General features: G+C 33.3%; 1 protein-coding gene across 1 annotated transcript in view; it reads left to right on the plus strand.

Moving 5' to 3' along the window:
* The window catches only part of LOC143230621 (calsyntenin-1-like), a 67,200-nt gene extending 44,785 nt beyond the window's left edge, over positions 1–22,415 (plus strand). The window contains exons 7-16 of the mRNA XM_076464475.1: positions 6,704–6,973; positions 11,528–11,706; positions 12,499–12,625; positions 13,251–13,405; positions 14,025–14,176; positions 14,729–15,078; positions 15,326–15,471; positions 17,078–17,261; positions 18,177–18,349; positions 19,449–22,415. Coding sequence (XP_076320590.1) covers positions 6,704–6,973; positions 11,528–11,706; positions 12,499–12,625; positions 13,251–13,405; positions 14,025–14,176; positions 14,729–15,078; positions 15,326–15,471; positions 17,078–17,261; positions 18,177–18,349; positions 19,449–19,610 — 1,898 coding nt within the window. The 3' untranslated portion in view covers positions 19,611–22,415. The remainder of the gene's footprint in view (positions 1–6,703; positions 6,974–11,527; positions 11,707–12,498; positions 12,626–13,250; positions 13,406–14,024; positions 14,177–14,728; positions 15,079–15,325; positions 15,472–17,077; positions 17,262–18,176; positions 18,350–19,448) is intronic.
* Positions 22,416–24,748: the final 2,333 nt, after the last annotated feature.

The following is a 24,748-nucleotide window of genomic DNA, read 5'->3' on the forward strand; positions in this document are numbered from 1 at the left end:
GACAGACAGGTAAATAATGTAGGTTTCAAATAACAAATATTAGACTTCTCCAACGTGATATTTATAAAGCAAAAGAATGAATTAATGAGTACATTTAAGTTGCGTACTGTGGGTAACGTTCTAAAAATCAATTCCTGAAATTCTAATGCCACAAGACAAGAAAACCTAAAATAAAACCTTGTTCAAGGAAAGGTTATAAAAGTTTGAACTGTCTGTCAGACAAAACTCCTTAAATGTATTTTTTTTTATCTTGATGTAATAGATGATTCTCCTTATACTTATTTATTAACACTCTTCAATGAGTTTAAAAACTTTCCAATGAAAATCATTTCAAGACTGACATAATGTAAGAGCTACTGGTGAGAAGTTCCTACCCCAATACTATTAAAATACATCTGTCTAGTTGTGAGTTCATATCGACGAGTCAGCTGTACTGTTGTAATATTATTATTATGTTTTCAATTTATTAAAACCAAAATGCAATTTTACTGTAAAAAAAAATACTGAGTGCATGTTTTGTTTTCATGACGTTCTGTTGTTTATGACTTGTTTATTCTGTATTCTGGACAGAGTTTCTCATATTATATGTGGCTTCTCAATTCCTTCTGACAAGTATTAAATGAAATAATTCAACCCACATATTGAAAGTGGTATTGATGGTCAAATTCTTATATAAAAATCTTTACTTGTGTCGAACAATGCCATATACATGACATTTAAAATAAAGTGTACATGAATGTAAACAGTGACATGTATTTGTATGGAGCTTAGTGACAACAACATAATTAGAGTTCTTTGTTAGAAGAGTTAGCTGACATAACAATTGAGGAAGATGTTAATACTTTCGTTTTATAGTGGCTAATGACTTACTGATTTAGATTAAGCTAAGAAGTTTGTGTGTTCAAAATTGTGCAAAATCCACAAGTTATTGATCCCTGGTGGTACATCATTAAGTTCATATTCAGTATCACTGTATAAAGACACTACATCTACTATAACTAATCTGGCCTTATGAACAAGTTCTATAAACATGTTTGTATAAAAATCTAAACAATCTCAGACTTTTAATTTTGGCCCAGCATGGCTGTGTGGTTAGGGTGCCTGCAGGATCGAATCCCTATCACACCAAATGTGCTCGCTCTTTCAGCCATGGGAGGTTATATAATATGACAGTCAATCCAACTATTCATTGGTAAAAGAATAGCCCAAGAGTTGGTGGTGATATCTAGCTGTCTTCCCTTTACTCTTACATTGCTAAATTAGGGACAGCTAGTACAAATAGTCCTCAAGTAGCTTTGCACAAATTAAATACAACAGCAAAGAAGCTTTTGGTTTCACAATAAAAGGTTTTAACAGGTCATTCACAAAATTACTAGTGTACTGAGAAGAAAAACTGGTGTCCTGCAACAATAGGTCTAGTATGGCAATAATAAAGCTCCCAGTTTTATGCAAGTATCATCTATATTAAAACATGTTACTAATATACTGGTATTTTTGTTACAAAAATAAAATATTCCTGTAATAGGAGTAAGAACAAGTATTGAACGATCCCATGTAAATAAATTTAATATTTTTCAATGCATTGTTATGATTATTAATGTTGTTGTATTGTCAGTAAATGTTCCATTACTATTTTGTGATGTACTTTAGTTAACATTAAAACTACTGTGTTTCCTTTATCAGGTTTTTAAAATGTATATTTGGAGCATAGATTATGTAAAGTGTTCTTGTCTATCCTATTACAATGTTTGTATTGTGTTGAAATCAAAAAATATGTTTTACTCGATTATATAATATATCCAGTTCATTACTTATAGCAGTTGTTGTAAAACATTCATTTTTAAAATCATATCACTTTGATTGATGTGAATAAACCAATTTACATCTTGTTCTATCTGTAAGTGGTTAATTAGGCTTACTTATGAAACAATAAGTTAAACATTTCCTTTGTAAAAGTATGTCATACTTTCTAGGCCTTAACAGTAGAGATGTTTGACACAGTAAGGTTGTGAACTTGGTGCACACGACCACTGCTGAACCATTCTTCGTTATTTGTGGTGTGGTTCGATTGTTCCACTGGTAACACCACACATTGTTGTTGTTTTAATTAATCTAGTTTACGCAGAAAATTTGTACCCTACTTTTGGGTCTCTTTCTGTAGGATTGTTGAAGAAAATGTCAATGAAGGTTTTACGTAATGTTGTTATCACTGAACCCTCATCGTCTGTTTCCTACAAATTCCTTGTTGGTGCCTGTTCGTTTTATTTTCCAAGGGACAATATTTGGTTGTTCCTCATCTGTATTTTTGATGAATGATATTCAACGTTGGCTGCCCCATACTTTCTAGTTCTCCTGGGTTGAATGTATTAAAGAAACTATTTTTTTGTAATAAAACAAGGAAAACACCTTGGTACCATTTGATAGGTTATTTGTTTAGCTGGTTCTTTTCCAGGTCTATAATCTGTCAAGTTTTGATACATGTTTCTTAGCAATCAATAAACACATTTTGGTTGGGTTGTTTACTGTATAGCATTTACTGACAAATAGGTTCAGAATATATTCGAAACATAATAATATTTAATGAAATGAATAAAAATCCTATAATCCAAATGCTTTCAAAAGGTGGACCTTTCAGTTTGCCTCTGAAGAAGAAAGATCAACTTTTCGAAAGCGCTTCGGTTGTAGGATTTTTATTCATTTCTTTCAAGACCGTTTGAATCTAGGTGTTTTTCTAACATTATGAACATGTCATTTAGTGACGTATAGGTTTAGAGTAGATTCAAAACGTGTACAAAGACTTAGACAAGGGTAAATCACAAAGAAATGATGCTGTTAAGCCTACTAGTGATACATTACAGAGGTAGACATTGAGGCAGTGTTGTTAGGCCTAATGGAGACATGTAACAGAGATAAACGTTGAGACGATGTCGTTATGCCTAGTAGAGGTACTTGATAGAGTTTGACGTCGAGACGATTTTCTTAGGCCTGTTAGGGGTACATTACAGAGATAGATATCGAGATGGTGTTGTTAGGTCTGCTAGGTGTACATTACAGAGGTAGACAACGAGACAATGTTGTTAGGCCTGTTAGAGACACACTGCATTTTAAAATGTTTAGGATCAGTAGTTATTGTGTTTTTCTGCATAAAAAGTGATAATGTTCATATTCACATTATATCTCATTTCGTACTGAAAAATCGTCTTTGACGTAAGATGTAACACTACCTTTGTTTTTCCATTTCTAGTTACAAATAATTTGAAAGAAATATATTATCTACCTCAGATTTTTGACATCTGAATCATCCTTCTATCTGTGAATACTTATTTGCCATATAAAAAGGTGAATTTCAGTGAAAAAATAATTACACAATGGTCTAGCTCATTCTTCGATCTAGGCTACTAACTAATAATGGGTAATAAATAGTGACATCATGTCGCGTGCTGTTAGTGGTAAGTAAGGGCTGTATAACCAAACCTGAGTTACATTCTGTCGTAGTTATTTCTAATATTCACTACTTTCCACTAAGAGTAACCTACCGTCGTTTTTGTACTTCATTCATTGGTCAGAATACCAAATAATGATAAAGTATTGTTGAATGACATAACTGAGTTACCTAATATTTTCTCAACCCAAACGAGCCGTTTTTGCATATATATTGAGCCAAAAGTAAGTGGACAGTAATAAAACATTTATTTAGAGATCTGATATAAGTAACAACTATAATGTAATGATAAGACGTAAAATTATATTAATGATAATATAAAATTGTTATTTATTAACGCAAATGCTCAAATTATTTTCCTTTAAAAGAGATTTCCAATACTCTTTTAACACCCATATTCTTTTATCTGTATTTAAAGTATTTGACATTATGGGTTCCAATTAACAATCAAAAAAAAAACATGACAGATTAAATAAAAAACAAATGTAATTATAAAATTGTAATTATATAACACAAATAATATAGTTGCAACATAGTTATAATATACAATTGCATTAATATAACCGATACATAAACCTATTCCAAATGCTGTCCACCTAGTTTTGGCTCACCCTGTATATTTAGCTAACCAGTTAATTTCTTCGTATGTAACTGATAAAGTAATCTAAATAATAATGGTAATGATAAAGCGTAAAACTGTAATATCTCGTAATATATAATATTCAAGTTTTAATTCAATATATTATTTACAGGGCTTAGTGAAAAATTATTATAAATTAACAGTATGAAATAAAGACAAAGTAAGGCCTTAGCTGTGAAATATGAAGAATAAAAGTTGTAGCTTTGGGCTTAACTTCAAACAAAACAAAAACTAAAATAAACACTGAGAATATGTAAAAAATGACATATCAGTACTTTGTTTTTCGGTACTTATTATTTAAGATTCACTGTTTATTTTTAGCTGTTTAATAGTTCTGTTTATATATCCCAAAATCGGTGATTTCAGTTTTCGCTTTTAATCCTGTAATGTGTATCCTGATATATCGTAGCCCCCTAGTGGCACAGCAAAATGTTTGCGGACTTGCAACACTGGAAACCAGGTTTCGATACGTGTGATTGACAGATCAAAAATAGCGCATTGTGTAGCTTTCCACTTAACTACATACAAGCCTAATATACCGTATTATGGCCCGGCATGGCCAGGGGGGTTAAGGCGTTCGACTCGTATTCTGAGGGTCGTGGGGGCGTTATAATGTAACGGTCAATCCAAATATTCGTTGGTAAAAGAGTTGGCGGTTGAGTGGTGATGACTAACTGCCTTCCCTCTAGTCTCACATGCTCAATTATGGACGGCTAACGCAGATAGCACTCGTGTAGCTTTGGGCGAAATAAAAAGTACCTATATTCTCCGTACGCTAGTTTCTCTCACGGGAATAACAGCATGTTCTAAGCTTTATAAGAACAGTTAATATTTTATATGAAATTATAAAACCAAACGATCCTTTATAGTTAAATCAAGTGAGGACAGGACTCAGGAAAGTAGATACGTTTATGTAAATTAAACTGAATAACCACCTCCGGTGTTTTTCTAATAGCGGAAAAGTACAGTTTAAAGTCAGAAGAATACATCCTAACCTGTTAATCACAGGTTCATGAGTCATACTTGTGTTTAATTGCGTATAATATATTGTTAAACAAGTAACCACTATTGTTACACTGCATATTGTTGAGAAACGAGAAATAATTGTATCGAAAATTAGTAATATTTTACTATATAGGGTCTAATGTATTTTCTTCACTCTTCCAAACAGCAATGACAGAGCGTGAATTCGACGAAATTTGTCTGTTGCATTGGAATTAGCGACTACGTCATCTTTTAGTCACAGATATTGATATGTAAATGAAAAATTCGGTTCAACCACTGAATCGTGATGTATAATTAATTAATTGAGAGTATGTAACATGTTTCCAAACACCTAAAATGTTTCAGGTGACTGGTGACACACTCACTACCACGGGTCACATGAACAGTGTCATTATATAGTGTTAATCGCGTGTTGTTAACGAGATGAACAAGAGTTGTAATGAAAGATGTAGCCAGTGATATTTATAGATATGTATACAACATATATGAAAGATATACGTACGTAACACACACCATCTACATGACTGTGAATCCACTGTTTGTTGAATGTATATATTGAATCTTGGATACGCTGTCTTTGCTTTGTTTAGAACAATGAAGGTTTGGTCGTGACCTTGTCTTTAATGTTTTCTAATAATCAGTGTTTGATTGGCCCGTGTGTGTACGAGGACATGACACTTGAGTTAAAACATGACAGATTCCACTGTACCTTTTCACTATTAACATATTTAAAATTATGACCAGGACGTGGTTAAACAAGTATATTTTTCATCATGGACCTCGGCGTTTCAATTAATTTCATATCTATGTTTCAATTTTTTGCTTATCTTGTGAAAGACAAACGTAAGTGTAACATACCCCTGGCTAGAAGCAAACACAATGCTGAGCTCTGAATTCTTTAATCCATAATTTCCAATACGTAACTTCCAAATCGAGCTCCATTATTTGTGGACGTTGATGCTTTGTAAAAATGACAGTCAAACCCCATTGTTGGTTTCCGGAGCTCAACGGTTTGCAATGGATACCGTCGACTAGCTGCCCTCTCTCTAGTTTGTTATATTAAAAGTGAGGATCATTAGAGCAGATAGCCATTGTATAGTTTTGCTTGAATGTCTGAAGCAAACCAATTATTAATAAAATTCGTGTGTCTTAGGAATGCCATGGTAGCCAAAGAGCTTGTAATATCAGTTTACGGTGATAAAAACTGGAGATCGATTGCCCGTGGTGGACGAAACGAAGATAGCCAGCACATTGTGTGCTTTGGGCAGAAACAAGCAATAAAGTAATAAAAAAAATGTGTATATTTAAACTTAAGACAATCTGATATTACTGGCTTGTTCTCCAATAGCTCAGCGTATGTCTAAAGGCTTAATATGCTAAAATTTGGGTTTCGATATCCGTGGCAAGTAGATCTCAGATAGCCCATTATGTTGCTCTTTGCGCTTAAGAACAATTATCCGCTTTCTTGCGATAATTTCTTGTTTTGCCCCATCTAGTGGCAAGTATTGTAACTATAGTGATAATTCCTTATAACTGTCTATATGCTAATATGTATAACCACTGTGTTATGTGTTAACCACTTCTGAATTCTTAGTAAAACCTGTATCTGTCACCAGGTGCCAACACTGAAAGTGTTGACCTTCTTCCCATACCTGAACTCGGGGCTACGTGGACCAGAAACCTTCCGATGGATGAAGGCCGCGAAAGTGACCAGATCTACGAATTCGATGGTGCTACGAGCGTTGTGATCCCAGAAACGATCTTAAACCACAATCTGACGGACAACTTTACCGTGACCTTCTGGATGAAGCACGAGCCACTTCCCGAGCCCAACCACACATCCCACCACACGAAAGAACACATTATCTGTAACTCTGACGATCACGGTAAAGATGTGTTTTAATATCAATAATGAGAGTAAAGGTTGGAATTAAAGATACATGTATATCTGTTAAAACATACTTTGTACTAATTGATAACTGGTTTGTATTCAAGGTCAAGATCACAACAGTTTACAACCTTACAACATTTAAATAAAACTCTAGAAACATTTTTATTTTTAAAGGGATTAATTTTTAATTTTCGTAACGTTTTGTAGGGTTATCATCAGGTGAGCTGTCGTCTGTTGTGGTCGAAATATTGTTGTAAAGTTAAGAAATTGTTATATTATTTTGTTGAATTTAATGAAAACATAATGAGCATATGACCAGGTCATTCATTGTTATATGAAAGTAGAAGGAAAGCGTCACAGAGTGAGAGAAGGTAAAATAACGATTGACAACAGTGAAATAAGTGAAAATATCTTTACTTCAAATTAACATATGTTATCAGCACGAGACGTTGTGTCTGAAGTCGAAGAATTATATTGGTTATATCAAGAAACATTTTGTGGCAAGGAATTTTATCATGCCCTTCAGAGCTGATAGTACTTCTTGACAACTGACCATCCTATTGGAGCAGGGACACCTGCTGCTGACTGTCGTTTCTGAAAAACTGGCCATCCTACTGGAGGAGAGAAACTAAGAGCTGACCATCCTACTCTGAAGTAGGAAGACCAACATGTGACCATAGTAAATCAAGGAAACCAACAGTTGAACATCATAGTGAGTCAAGGAAACCAACATCTAACCATCCTATTGAATTTGGCAGACCAACAGCTGACCATCATAGTAAATCAAGAAGACAAACTATGACAGTCGCTGTACGTTAACAGTAGCACTAATTAAGATGAAGAGAAAGAAAGGATAACATATTTAGTTTTCTGTCAATCCATTCATTTTTTTTTGTTGCCGCCTGCTGATAAAGGCCCATCTGTATATCACTAGTAAGCCTGATATCTAGGTATTAAAAAAAGAACTACGAAGTTCTCCCATTTCTTTTCAGTATTTAACACGTCTGTTTTATCTGTTTATAAGACTTTCCTTGCCCTCTCTCCCGGCGGGGAAGCGTTATGTTTACGGATTTAAAAAAACTAAGATCCGAGGTGCAATCCCCCATGGTGGACACAGCAGATAGCCCAGTGTGGCTTTGCCACAAAAATAAACAAAAAACAGAAACCTCTGTCCATTTTCTGTCTACATTCGCTTTATTGTCTGATCCTGAGGTTTTATGTTGATAATGCTTAATGGAGAACTAATGATTTGTATTCTGCTGTTATTATTTCTAACAGTGAGTGATAATTATAGTTTAACCAAAACTTTCACGATCGTATCATCATTGACATCATCCAGACACTTTTGGAGCACTTCATCCAGTCAGAAGACAAACCTAGAACGATCATACTCAGTTGGCTGTTGCAAAGGTTTCAGTTTTGTTTCTGTTGACGTAGATCACGCTTGAAACTAAATTACATAATACATAACTATTCAGAGCCATGCTAAGTAAACTGAGTAAAAATTGATTGAAGTAGTTTGTGATTGTTGTGGGTTGTTAATGTTTAACTATTGTTCATTTGTAATGTTTTTGTATTGTTGTGGGTTGATATTAATTATTGTTCAGTTTTAATGATTTTTGTGTTGTGGGTTGATATTAACTATTGTTCAGTTTTAACTGTTTTTGTATTGTTGTGGGTTGATATTAACTATAGTTCAGTTTTAATGATTTTTGTTTATTGTGGGTGGCTATTTATATTATTTAAAAGGATTAACACGCACGCTAGTACCACTAATTATAGTTGTTTTGTATCTGTACATATCACACTAGAGTTAGATTAACACGTTGGCTACTAAAACAAATATATTTTGTCACAGCTCTAGAACCTGAACAGATTTGTAGACGAGAAAACGTTTTCGTAATATCTATTCCCACCAGGAGGCGTAACGACGGGCATATGTTTTTGATTTATTGGTTACAATACAAACCGCGGTTCTTAGAAAGTACTGTTTACAACAGCCCATCATATTTAAACACTTGAAATCGGCACATCCGTACAAGACATACATAAACAACGCGACTACCGCGACAAGGCTCGTTTTCGTAGAAACGACATTGGGCGTGAAATCGATTGTCATCTCGAAAATACAGTTTCACTCTGATTGAGGGCAAAGATTGTTTTAAAGTAATAAGAGTCTCACTTGCATATGTACATAAGAGCTTGTGGTCATTTTGCCAATAAAAACTTTAATAAACAAATAAATGGAACTGTAGATTAGGTTATAACCTCAATAAAAATCATTTTTTTTGGTATATGCAATAATTTTATAAATTCTATGTTGTTACCGATTTTCCGGAATCACTGATATCGTCATTTTGGTAACTGTTATCAAGTGCGTGTTTTTAATTGTATTTTTAACTTAATTCTGAGAACTTGTGACAGTAAAAATAATAATGTATTGATAAATAATCACACCGTGTCTGCTATATCCTGTACTGTTACACCAAGACTTGTCTTTCAAGGTTTGGATATATCACATATAATCTTTGAAGTATATTGTCATTTAATATGATATTGCTTTTATTTTAGATATTGCGTGTGTTTAATATTTCAATCATATAGTAATTTATAATCCTTAAATTTTATCAGAAATTCTCGCTTATTGGAGAGGGTTCGGGTTTTAGGCCTACAATAATCGCACACCAAGTGAATACTTAGTTTTATACTGTTCTGCTCGTCTTTATGGTGTCACACATGGTACTGTGTTGTTATTAATTTTGTACTTTAATATCCTTATTTTCACCAGAAGTTATAATTTCATTCCTTAATGTCTTTCCGCTTCATCTTACTTGGTAACTGTTCCCAGTAGATTAAACTAACCTATTAACAGCTCTGGTAACTCCTGTTACAAATCACTGAGATGACATTAATAACAACAAAGAAAGAGCTCTGAAAGCCATAGTTCGGTGATTTCTCACGAAGTCTTACTATACGCGAGGGAGATAATGTTGTGGTGATGGTTAATCATCCTAGAATGACCCGATGGTGTGTAATCCATCACTGTAATTATCGTGGATAATGATGACAAGAACTCCCTGATAGAATCTGTCTAATGATGTCAAAATCAGAAAACAGTAGAATAATTTTGTATATAATATTGTGACAGGGTTTCTCTTGTTGTGAATGGGTTTTATTTCGAATTGTTAAATTAAAAAACAATGCAAAGTCAAGTCCATTTCTTGCTGGCGAAAGCGTTATATACTTAGAAGTTAGACTGTGTCACGAACTAACGGTAGGCTTAACGTATAAATAAGGCAAAACTGTCACTTGAATATTTTCTCTTCAAGGTACTTCATCTATGTCTGTTTCGTCGTTGAATATTCACGAAATTTAAGAAGCACACGAAACGACCAACAAACTCGCTAGCTCATCAAATGAACTTCTGCCCAATAATCAATAAATAAAACTTAAGCTAATTACGCCAAACTCACGTTTCTATTGCTTCTAATCTGTTTCCTAAACTTTCAAAAACATTCGAAACGTTAAAGCCTTGCGCTCACCACGTAACACGATGGTATTTTGCAGAAACAACAATACAAATTTATATATGAATAAAAACCGACAACAACAACCATAGTATACAACAGTACTTATGTTCTTTTGAGGAAGATATAAACCAGCATTTACTCGGACATGTCTTTATTATGTCAACATAAGACTATATTCACGGTCAGTTAATGATTGGTATCAAATTCAATCACATCAGTCTGTCTTTTAATTTATTCCTCCCTCTCCTGGTGGCTTAGTAGCGAGTTCGAGGGCATATAACGCTAAAAATCTGGTTTCGATAATCGCACTGGACAAAGCATAAATAACCCCACTGTGTAGCTTTGTGCTTAACAACAAACAAACATATAACTTTTCATAAAGAATATGAAAAAATATTTTGTGTTTGCCTTTAGTTTATTTAATTAGGTGCTTCATAATAAAGTAAGAAGAAGTGTGTTGGTATTTAGACCTAGTATGACTTAGTGGTTAAGGTGTTTGACTCGCAATTTGTGTGTCGAGGGACCAAAATCTGTCATCAAACGTGCTTGTCCTTTCAACCATGGTGGTTTTATAGTGTGTTGGCGAAGTTGTTCACTGATAAAAATTAGCCCAAGAGTTGGCAGTAGATGGCGTTGACTAGCTACTTTTCTCCTAATCTGTCTCCTCAAAAGTAGTGATGGCTCGAACAAATATTTTCCGACTAGTTTTGTGTAAAATTTAACTAACTTAATTAAAAGCCTTATTACTCCTAAGAATATATGTATATATGTTTTATTAAAAGTTGAATAGTATGAAACATTCGTTTTTATTAGTTTTTATGAAATTACAATGGCAAGAAAATGTAAAATTTAGACATCTATACAAAATTTACAATCTAAAACTTGTTAGAGTAAACGTCTCTTAAGGATCAATACGTGATTTATGCTCAAATATAAGAAGTCTAATTTTTCAAAATAATCCTGTATATTTTAGTTACAATTAATTTAGCCTTTATAAAACTTGTATAACTTATTTTCAGTTCATAACCGTCACCATTACTCGATCTTTGTCCGGAACTGCCGATTGATCCTTTTGTTACGACGAGAGTTTTATCAAGAAAGGCCAAGTGTTTTCAGGCCTGCAGAGTGGAGATGGAAACTTCCAGAAGTATGTGATAATCAGTGGCATCACTTTGCTGTCAGTGTCAAGTTTCCTCAGGTATGTTTTCAGATAACTGAGTAACATTTCTTAAATGTGCATAGATCTAAGAATTCTCAATAGGTTGAATTTTGGGGTCATATTAATAGAGCTTATGGGCCTTGTATGAACTACATGTAAATTAGAGCTATGAGTGTGCTGTAAAAGTGATGATCAATGATTTCATCATGATTTAAACATCAGTTGTTTTAATTTATGAATCTTGGGTTTCTTGACAAGTTAAAGCAGGGATTTTATGTAAGTTATATAGCAAGAATGAGTGGGTGATCTAACGATTTAGAAACATTTGCATGTACTTTTTAACCTGGAAGAAACCTGACTTTAGTTAGTTATTAGTATGTCATACGTATAGTCACATTTTATTATTGACTAAGGGATCAATCAGTTTCTGCAGATCCCCTAAAACTTGTGTAGTTAGCAAGATGGTGAACTAATTTGCTACTATACCATTAATTTTCAAATAATTAGTTCTTTTTGAGTCATACAGATGTTTTTTAAGTTTTATTGTAATGTGGTATATATATTATTTTGTAATGTATCAGGTCACTCCTTGCTACTGAATGCCTTGAGTGACTGATAATAAGTGCTGTGGGTGACTGTCTCTTAATAAATGCTATGGACAGTTTATAAATGTTCAAATCTATTACAGTTTATTAAATAAGACATAATAAAAATAACACAATATGCATAATTCCATTTTTGATTATCAGCTAGTGTATTAACCTATTACTCTTATTTTACTTTAATCTTAGACTGAAATATTCTACTGGTGTTTTTTTGGTTTTTTTTAAGGCATCTCTCTATGTGGACGGACAGGTCTTCAAAGTCACTGCTAATAATCCGGAAGTCATTGATGATTGGCCTTTACATCCAATGAAAGGTGTCAACACCACATTTGTTGTTGGTGCTTGTTGGCAAGGTGAGCGGAAGTTTTATTAAAAACTTAAAAAATTATGGATCATGAGCTGACATTTGAGTTCAGTCCACATTGAACATATAGGGGCCCCTGGGATGACATTAGGGGATGAAATCCCAATGCTAACTCATCATATCACTTTCCATCAGTGAAAACAAGGATTGCTGACAATTGGCCCAACAGTTCACTAATTATGAACGGATACACACTGGTAGAATAATGGTTGATATTTCCTGATCTAGTTCTGTAACTAATGGTATTTTGTCAGTAAAATCTGGCCTAGTTCTGTAACTAATAGTATTTTGTCAGTAAAACCTGGTTTAGTTCTGTAACTAACAGTATTTTTCAGCAATACCAGACATAATGCTCATTTTCCAAATTTTCTGTAATACAAACATTAGGTATAACCAAGATTTATGTTTTTTGCATATGATTGAGTTTTAAATGTTTTTCTGTAACCTTTGTGTTAGATTTGTTATCACTAGTTTGACATGTCTAAACTAATACTGGCTGAAAGGTTACTATTGGACACTGATTTTATAAAGTTACAACAGGTTCTTAGAACAACTAATCCACATTTCAACCATGTACATATAACAAAACTGACATAAATTATGTTATATTTCAGGTCGAGAGAATAAAACAAACTTTCATTTTCATGGCTATCTCGCGGGTTTGTCTCTTCTTCGTGGAGAAACTGAAAACCTTGAAGTTTTGTCTTGCTTACATCAGTGTAAAGAGAGCCTAGAGGAACCATCAACTGACTTGTTGGAACCGGGAATGGTATAATTTCTAATATTGTTTTAAGTATAACCTCTATTGTCAAGGTAATTATTGTGAGTGAAAATTCAGAACAAATTATCAAAGATATTGTTTGATCATCAACTAACTTAGTGGAACCAAGAATGAATTGTTTTAATGCTAATATAAACTGTAATCTTTTGTTTTCATCAATAGTTGCGAGGTGGGAAAAGATATCTGTCACCATGTAAACAAATGTCAGTTTATATTCACCATGTATGGCAGATTTATCATTGTACCTGAGGTATTGTTAATGAAACATATAAACAGTCACCATGTGAACAAATCAGTTTAAATTCACCATGTACATCAGAATTATCAGTGTACTTGAGGTATTGTCATAGAAATGTATAAACACTGTCACCATGTAAATAAATATCTGTTTAAATTCACCATGTATATCAAAATTATCAGTGTACCTGAGATATTGTCATTGAAACATATAAATGCTGTCACCATGTAAACAAATATCACTTTAATAATTTCTACTTTACAAATATTTTGTTGTTATTATAGCTGAAGAAATAATAACTGCTGAATTTCACTACTAATATCCTGTCTGAATAAATATGTCACAAGTTTTACTTTGTCTTGAATGAAGGAACTGATGACAAACTCTGAGAAAACACAAGTGACTATGGAGGGGAATAACAAAGAAAACCTGGAGAAACTTGTATCCAATGTAATGTACTGGAACTCTAGAAAATTCCCAACTCCTGGCCGTCGAAATTTGTATCTTGACACGGTTGTTATGTAAGCATAGAATATTAAATACAGTTTTAATTGTAATAAACATCTGACATGCCAAAAATTCTTTCATATAATGTAAAAAAAAGCTGCTTTTCTTTAACAGAAATTTTATTTACATAAGTAAAATGTAACCACTTTTAGAATTTTGTTAAATCTCCTTCAAATGGAGAACCAACAGGAACTGAAGTATTCGCTTCACAAAGGTAATGAAACATGTCCTACGTGTATGTTTTAGTTTATGTACTTTTGGGTGGCTGGTGTATTTACAACTATTTCTGTTTCATTGTTCTGTGCATGTATCAGGATAAGGAGATCTGGGACTTATTTACAGAAGCACTGATTTTTAGCTGATTGAACAGCACTTTATTATTGTAATCTAATGTAACTTTGATCATTTAATTATTGTAAATGTTGTATGTTTGAAGCTAAAACTGTTTTTGGTAATTTCAATTCTATTTATGTATTTATAAACCAGCTATATATATTTACTGTCAGAAGTTTTATAGGAATAGGTTTGTGTTATATATCTTGTTGAAACTCTCTTGTACCATCCAGGTGTTCTAATGGAAAACCCCAGAAAGTTCCAGAAATCAAAAGTTATGTGATGGTCATGCAACCAGAAGAACCCAGTATTGTTATCAATGGCACCTCTAACCTGGCCCGAGAGTACAAAGCTTTTAAAGAGGGCATTGAACTCTTCAACACAATATCTCTGACAGTCGACCAGAATCACGAGGAAGAGTTTTCTGATGTGGTCGTCACTATTGATAATAAAGTGGACAAGTGTTCTATCCAGGTTTATCCACCTCTAAATCCAGATCACGAGTACTTTCGTTTACCACAGAATCTGATGTTGCATCTTAGGGTTCATCACCGAGATCATAAGGAAGGAGTAATTATTTATGGTGAATGTTAAACTTAATCAAAAACTAATAATTACAGAATTGTAAGTTATTTAAACACTGTTGTTCTATCTGGACCTGGATGGTGACAGTGAATCACCTCTTTTTCAGTTTTTTTATTCAGCCAGTAATATCTTTTTATAGAAGGTGAATTTGATTTGATCCTCACATGAGTAACTGGTTTTTACTTTTCCATTCAACAGCTTTGTATCTGTTAAATATATTAACCTTTATACTGCTGTCTTTACAGGAGCAGACAAAATTCACAACTATGAGCTGATTCTTCGACAGATTCTATATTTCAATCGAAAACCAGCCTACTACCTAAATCGGGCTTTTAAACTGGTTTGCTTTGAACTGAATGACCGTTTTGTCAGTAATGAATACATCCAAACGGTAAGGCGTGTTTCTCCCTTCTGGTCGAATACTTTTACTTTTTTTTTTTACTTTAAAACTTCAGAAACTATGAAATGGAGTTTATCCATTGATCTCAACTAGTATGCTTATACCACGAATATAAATCATGAACCCATATACTGCTACATACCATATATTTCCGACATTAGCAGAAAAATAACCAACATTTGGCGAAAACTAGTAACAAAATATGACATTCCAGTTAATACCAAATTTATTCAAAAACCAGGCACAAAATTGAGGTCTATACCATGTAAAAACTACACTGACAAACACCACACCAACATTATTTATAAAATACAATGTGATAACTACCATGACTTCTATATTGGAGAAACAAGTAGAAAAATGGAAACCAGATTCAAAGAACATAAAAAGTCACATTCATGCATTTTTGAACACTGCAAGTCAAATAAACACAACATAACCACAGAAAACACTCACTCAAACAACAAACAACTGTTTGGCCTGTGATGGTAATAAGTGTAAACTAACAACTCTCTGGTCTGTAATGGGGATTGGTGGAAACTAGCAACTGTCTGGTCTGTAATGGTAATTTTTAAAATTGCCTGAAACAAATTTTCCTGTCTTCTATCTCTTGCACTAAATTATTCTGGATTTGAGTGTGTACATATTTTTCATTCATAGGACATGAAGTAATATATGTGTGTATGTGTGTGTGTGTGTAGTTTTTCTTTTAGAGTTATGTTTTCTAGTCAATAATTGTAAAAGAGCAATACAGTTTCCTTCGTTTAAACTTGTAGATTTAGCAAAATTATATATTATTGAGAAACAATGATATAATTATGTAGTGTATTATTAAATTCATAATTATTGTAAAAATAAACATGATATATAACACATAATGAGCCAGAATCACAGATTGTGTAATTAGACTTCATATAACACAGGTATCTTTGTAACTGTATTTAATTTTTTGATAGAGGTAATATTGATACAAATTTTTTGCATGCAAAGTTATATTGAACTACTATAAAAGCCCACCAGAAATGACAGGAAACCAAAGCTAACCCAAATTTTGAACATCCAGAATGCATTTGCAACTTTGCTGTTCATAAACTCTGATTTCATTGACATTTAGAGTTCTCACCAAATAACAATGAAGAACCAACAGTTTGATTTACAGCTACATAACACATAATCACATGCATATGATATTGCTGTTCACAACAATTAAAATAACTTAGGGTTTCTAACTTTCATTTCATTACTTTGGAAGGTAAGCATAAGGGACAGAATGACAAAGATAGTGAGTTTGTTACTGTTTAGTGGTTATTTTTTAAATAAAACAAACTATATAAATAGATATTTCTCTAGAAGAATTGCACATGATGCTAATTAGTAAATCAAGAAACAAAATTAAAACAAGCATCAGCAATTTTCTGTTATACTTTTCTTAAAGGGGTGGAGAGCTCTTGTAATTTGATTTACTGTGTTTGGGTTTATAACTGTTTCAGTTTTTTATTCTTTAAGCTTCACTATATCTTAGTATAAAAGATTTTAATGCAGTATAAAAAGAGAAAGTACCAAAAATAAATAACTGATTCTAATGCTTTCTACTCAGTTGACTGTCATCCATCCTCGTGCCGAACCCAGTCATGAGGTAGAAAACCACGTCAATCCTATACACATTGCTCATGCTCAAGTCAACAAACAAAAAGTGGATATTCAACATCCAAATGTGAAGTCAGAACATGTTAACACTAATGGACTGGATGGTAGAGAAACTGTTACAAAAACCTCTGCAAGTATGTCCTTCTGTTAGGCCTTATTCTGGTCTCCAACTACCAGTTGTGCATAATTTCTATTCATGTTTTGTCTACTTAACATGTTTAAACAGACTGTTCTCTTACCCACAAAAACCTCGTAATTCTTACAAATGTATCATTTTAATTCTGTTAGATATACATGTCATATTTTGTTTGTGTTAGACATGTCTATGATACTGAGGATTCCAGTGGATTCATAGGGTGTAATGGATTCTCTTGGATTTGTATGATATGGGTGCTTTTGATATTTAACATTCTGATGGGTGTATGGTATTAAAGATTCCAGCATATATGTGTGATTTAACACTATGTAAGAAAATTTTTCCTTTTTCTTGTTCCTGGGCAGAAAGTGTTATTTCCCAATTGCTTATGCCTAAAGTAAATAGAAAAGACCTATTTTTCTCCTCAAACTTTGCTTTTGTGACTTGGGAGCATATGACGAAAACGTGATGGGAGACTATATTTGGGGGCTGATACATGAAAGTGATTTACATTACAGTCGCAAATCTTGAAAAACTTCTCACTTCTAAACATTTTTGTTAATTTTTGCATAACCTTAGTATAAATACATGTAAATCTTGATTCATATGTTGTCTTATTCAGACCTAATGAAAATGTGAAAATTTGCCCATTTTTACATAGAAGACAGGTTAATTTCTAAATTTCATTATCCAGGTCACAGAAGCGAAGTTTGAAGGGAAATAATGCATACTATCCAGGAACAAAATTTGTGTTATATAGTGTTATGGATTTCGTTGTATAACTTGTAATGTTCTGGAACAATATCAGTCATGTAACATTATGTACAAAGTTATCAAAGAATGAAAGAATGTTATCTTAAGTTCTGGGTGAGAACAATGAAAGTGTATAAGTAATTATAATTGTTTTCAACAGGCCATGCTATGACTGTTATCATAGTAGTATGTGTAGGTTTTCTGGTCTCTATGATTGTTCTTGGAGTGATTCGAATTCGTGCAGCCCATCGTAGATCTCGGGAATCTCGGGAGGATGAGCAAGAGATGGCTTGGGATGATTCGTCCCTCACAATCACTGTTAATCCAATGGATGTAAGTATGAATGACTTCAGAATAAACAACTAAGACAAGGTTGTCTTAAACATTTACATGTGGTATAGGCTAAATATTCTCCCATTTGCATTTCAGATCTCATGATAAAACATATGATTCCTAATTTGCCAAAAAAAAACACCAAAAAACTGTGGCTTTAACTTCTTTTAGTTAAGGTAATGTATATACCAGTTATCATTTAATTTTTTGTGCAGTGTATGGAAACAGATATAAAATACAATGCCCTGTAATTATAACACTTTCAAGGCACAACCTACAATGAACTATTAATTTTAAGACTTTATTATTAGAAGTTGATGTCATTTTTAGACATTTGATACTTGCTCATCACACCACCCTCTGGTGGTTCACTTGTAAACTATCTGCATGCTCATTATAGATTACCTAACTGTCTTACCTGACCCGACAAGGCCAGGTGGTTAGGGTACTCGTCTTGCACTCTGAGGGTCATGGGTTCAAATCACCATCATACCAAACATGTTTACCCTTTCAACTGTGGGGACATTATAAAGTAAAGGCCAATTCCACTATCCTTTGGTAAAAGAGTAGCCCAAGAGTTGGAAGTGAATGGTGACAACTAGCTGCCTTCTCTCTAGTCTTACTTTGCTAAGTTAGGGATGGTTAGCACAGATAACCTTCACGTAGCTCTACATAAAATTCAAAACAAACAAACATCATTGTCCTATCCACTTCCTCTAACAGCACATTCCCAGCTTTCCCCTGAAGAAGAAAGGTCCACCTTTCAAAAACTCTCAGGTTACAGAATATTGCATATTTGTATTCAGTTGATTTCTTGAACTTATGTTTATTTCTAATGTCATGGTGGGATAGATATGCCAATAAGGTCATATCTGTTATCATTATTTAGTTACATTTTCTATTAGTACTTAAGTTTGTGTCACATTAAGGCATAGCTTTACTGAACTAAACTACACCTTCAGTGTTAAGTGGAAACTTCGAAATCTTTCAACTGTATTTAGGCCTAATAGTACATGAACTCTAGGTCTAATGATACAATAACCCTGTAGGCCTTGTGGTACATTAATGTAAAGTTGGTTTCTCTTTTGTTCTTTTTTAGCAAATTGACCAACCAAATAAGGCTAAGCCCCTACAGGAAGATGAAGACAGTGACAGTTCAGATGATGGTAGCAGCTACCATGATGGGGAAAGTTCTGAGGAAGAAACTGAACAAGTGAAGGAGCGAGACCTTGAATGGGATAACTCCAACATTTCATTCTAACTTTATCAGCTTATTTTTTTTCCCCTCTTGAAACACTTTGTTTTAATTCCCTTTCTATTGTATTAAAACAATATACTGAATACTACATAGAAAGCAGTTAGATGTTATGTACACCTTTACAGCTGTGAAACGTGACTCAACGTAAACAAACTCTAAACATTAGCTCGCTTTTTTGTTTGTTTGCATCTTTTGGTTCTCTCACTACTTGAATTGTACTTCTTTTTGAGTGTTTTTTGAAACATTTAATAAGTTTATGTATTAGTTTGTGCCATAATGACTTTCTAAGCTCATGTTGCTGGCATTTCGACATTCCTCAAGTGGTGTAAATCAAAAATTTATGTTTATTTTTAAACTGTTCTTGGCATACGTCTTAAACTTTTTTTATATACTTTTAAAAGAATACTTCATACAACAGTTGATCATGCTGTCCCCCTTGTTTGTAAAAATCAGTATAATTAGTAATGTGTAATAACCACTTTACATGTAAGGCTTGGGAAGCAGTTCCCATAAAGCTTTGACAGTGGGTCAGTTTAGATTTGTGTTAACACTGGTCTATAGTAGCACAGTTTAGGTTTGTGTTAACTGGTCTATGGCAGCAATGTTTAGGTTTAGGTTTGTGTTAATACTTCTCTATGGCAGCATAAGTTAATTTTATCTTAACACTGGTCTATAGTAGCACAATTTAGTTTTGTGTTGACACTTATCTATGACAGCACAGCTTAGGTTTGCATTAACACTTCTCTATGGCAGCACAGCTTAGGTTTACGTTAACACTGGTCTATAGTAGCACAGTTTAGGTTTGCATTAACACTTCTTTATGGCAGCACAGCTTAGGTTTGCATTAACACTTCTTTATGGCAGCACAGCTTAGGTTTACGTTAACACTGCTATATAGCAGCACAGTTTAGGTTTGTTAAAAGTGGTGTATAAAAATATTATAATTTTGTAAAGATATTTCTTGAGTTTGTTTTAATAATAGTTTACACAGGAAAGGTTAGGTTTATGCTGTATAGATGAAGCATATACACTTATGTTAACAATGATCTATGGAAGTCGGTTTTAGACTTGTATTAATAGGCAAAAAAATAGATATGTGCTCTGTAGAAGCAGGGTTTAGGCTTGTGTTAACAGTGGTCTATCAGAAAAAGAGTTTAAGGTTCATGTTGTGAGAAATTTTGTCTACTAACACAGTGAATTGAATAACATATCCATATGTACTTATTATTTTCTTTTTTTTTCATGATGTAACTGTGGAAGCATTTTACTTCTAACCTCTTCTGTTGTAGATATGTAGCCATAGTCAGAGCACTTTAGATGTATTTAATACGTGTACTGAAATTTTTTTGTTTGTCTTGTCTTTAATGTGTGTAAACAGATGGTCAGTCATTTATTGTTACTCATGTTTCCAAGAGAAAGGTTTTGTTTGCAAAAAGTGTGTGGCACTCTAAGAATCAGTCTTGGTAACTTCATATCCAGTCCCAAGAGGGACACAATTGTGAAATTCATTATGGTTTTGAATTCCCATCTTATGTATGTGTATATCAATACAGGCAACAGTGCTACAAATTATCTTAATTCTCAAACACACAACTTACTTAAGTAAATTAAATGAAAATTGGGTTAAAACTCATTGTGTTAAAGTAAGTTAAAGCCTTCTATAGATTTTACCCAAGTTGAAAAGTTATGCCATTATGTACAACAAGGTAGTAAGATGCTGTATCAATGTCTCTCTAAACTTTAAATTTTTCTTACCCCAATCTTTAAGATAGGTGAAGAATGTGTTGGGTAATATAACACTGAATTAGTAATAAGACACAAACCTGTTTTCATGGTTCGCATATGTTACGTGACTTCCAAACACAACCTTCTCTCAGGGACACAGTACTGTGAGAGTCGAAAGAATTAAAAAAGTGATTTGTAAGTTGTTGTAACTAACACTGTAATGGCGAAACATTCCATTTATATTGAATAAATAAATATAAGATGCTTTGTTTTGTTTCTGTTGTGGGTAAAGGGTAGCTTTTATTTGATTTCCAATATACTTCAATAAGTAGTTTCTTTCCAGCAATGTGACAGTAGTGAAGAGTTGAAAAGATCTAGGGAAAGTTTTGAAGTCAGTATTTAAATACAGAAAAAAATACATAAATTTTAGGTTTTTATTTGAATGAATTATATATATATATATATATATATACAAGAACAATGGTCTACTTCTCAAGGGGTCACACCTTTCAATAACTGGACGAGATAGCTCCAAGTGACTTGAATCATACTGGTTTTATAATTTGTAGAGTTTCTGATTTACTGATGTTTTTCCAAGATTTAAAAAAAAAAAAGAGAAAATTCAAATTTAGCTTTGAGTATTAAAGTTTTTAACCAATTATTTTTGTGTGTTCAGACATTTTTTATTTACACCTGAGAATATTTTACTTTACATCACTTATTTCTCAAGTCCAAATTAATAATGATTTCTTGTATTACATGTCTTCTTTTTAAGTCCAAATTAATAATTTCGTGTGTTACATCACTTCTTTCTTAGGTCCAAATTAATAATAATTTCTTGTGTTACATCACTTCTTTCTTAGATCCAAATTAATAATAATTTCTTATGTTACGTGACTTCTTTCTTAGGTCCAAATTAATAATAATTTCTTGTGTTAAACTAAAGGATTATTTCTGTTTTCTACAAGATTTAACAGTTACTGAATCTCACAGCATTAAAACTTTGAATTTAAATGTGGCACGTAACAAACGAACTGCATGTATATACATTGTGGAAAGAAATAAAGTAACTTTAGGAACTTACTAACAAGAAATAATACACTGGCTTTACAAATCTCAAATTTGGAAGTGTCAAATGAATTTTGACAAATTATTTAATATTTTTCTTGAGGATAAAAGATTAGGTTAAATGTTAGAGGTAATTCTTTGATATCTAAAAATTCAAACGTCATGAACTTTAGTGAAACAAATATTCATCATCTAAGTATATACTGTTTGGAAATATTTGTAAGTGTTGCAATGAAATAATACATTTTACCCTTAAGTCTGTGTTTGTTGTTCATTACTTTCAGCTGTATTTTTAACAGAAGGACTTGCGACAATTTACACTGGATTTAGTAGTCTCTGTACCTCTGTTTTCTTCACACAAGTAAATTTTTGTCTATAATACATCCTCACCAGAATTGAAGAATTATTTTAGATGAATGAGAATATTAGGTGAAAAGAAAGTATGAATAATGGAAGACGTTATAAGAATACTGTAAAATGAAAATACAAACCCAGTCTGTGCAGACTTGTGTAAAAATGCTTATATTAAAGTCAGGGAGTAATTATTTTCCAACACTAAATAGTGAAACATAAGATATTCACTTTCTGTGTTGCTAAAGGTACTGTTGCACTGTTAGGTCTAAGCGAACATCATGGTGTGAAAGAAACTGATTACTTGACTTACTCTACAAAGATTTAAATACAGAAAACAAAAACATGTTTTGGCCTTCACAGTTGTCCTTCCACACACACATTTGAGAAAAGTAAAAATTTAAACCCACCATTTTTTTTCGTGAAGTCATTAACACCACTTCGTATACTTTTATAGCCTCCCAGTGGCATAGTAGTAAGTCTACAGACTCGCACTGCTAGAAACTAGAACAAAGATAGCCCATTCTGTAGTTTGGTGCTTAATTCCAAATAATCACTCTATACACCTATAAAGTAGTTTCCCGCTGGTACAGCGGTAAGTCTAAAGATTTACAACGCTAAAATCAGGGGTTCGATTCCCCTCGGTGGACTCAGCAGATAGCCCAATGTGGCTTTGCTATAAGAAAAAAATACACATACTATAAAGTGCTGACCTCTATTACTAACTTACTCGAAAAGTTAGTCAACCAGTTAGAAAAATGAAACTGTCACCTAGCCTGTCTTCTTACCAAATCTTAAACTTATTCCTTTATGTCTTCTCTTCAGATACACCAAAGATAATCAGGCTACTCTTTTATCAACGAATGGGTAAATTGATCACACTTATAATGCCCCCCACGGCTGAAAGGGCGAGTATGTTTGGTGTAACGAGGATTCGAACTCGCGACCTACGAATTACCAGTCGAGTGTCCTAGTCACCTGGCCATGTTGGTTGTTCAATGAGACATCCAGTTTTCATTGTTTCTTTATTTCACTGCGAATCAGAAGAATTTTTGTTTAAAATATCAGTACTTGATGTGATTTGAATAAAAATAATGTTGAGCTGTGTTAACAGCATCATTTATACCAAATATTTAAATTCTAAAAATGAAATTAACTTTTGTACATGCAAGAACGAAAAAAATAAAATAATAGCTATTGGACGATATGTTAGGTTTGTCTTACGGCCTAGCATGGCCAAGTGGTTAAGGCACCCGACTCGATTCTGAGGGTCGCGGGTTCGAATCCCTGTCACACCAAACATACCCTTTCAGCCGTAGAGCCATTATAATGTGATAGCCATTCCTACTATTCCTTAGTAAAAAAGAGTAGTCCAAGAGTTGGCGGTGGGTGGTGATGACTTCCCTCTTATACTGCTTTCCAACGCAGATAGCCCTCATGTAGCTTTGCGCGAATTTCAAAAGCAAAACAAAAAACCTTTGTGTTTGTGACAAGTCACTCACTAAGCAATCGGCACTGTATTCACTGCATGGAATTGAGTCTGAGATTTTAGCCTCATAAATCCGTGAAGTTAACGCTGAACTACAGTATTTAAATATTCTGACAATGATTGAAAGCTCTTGTTTAATGATTGCAATCATGCGTACTAATGTTTTAGTTAATAGCCTACAGAAAATGTAATAGAACGACTTAGCTGCATTTCAACCCATTTATTTTCTTATGCTGTGTTCCATAAGCTTGTTTTGTTTTTTAAACGTCGTATAACTAATAAAAATTAAAATATCTACTTGATGTTTAACCCACTCATCGGATAAGGATCGATTATTATAATTTGTTTGTTTTTTTGGAATTTTGCACAAAGCTACTCGAGGGCTATCTGTGCTAGCCGTCCCTAATTTAGCAGTGTAAGACTAGAGGGAAGGCAGCTAGTCATCACCACCCACCGCCAACTTTTGGGCTACTCTTTTTACCAACGAATAGTGGGATTGACCGTAACA

This window comes from Tachypleus tridentatus, chromosome 10 (assembly GCF_004210375.1).
Source record: "Tachypleus tridentatus isolate NWPU-2018 chromosome 10, ASM421037v1, whole genome shotgun sequence".
NCBI lineage: Eukaryota > Metazoa > Arthropoda > Merostomata > Xiphosura > Limulidae > Tachypleus > Tachypleus tridentatus.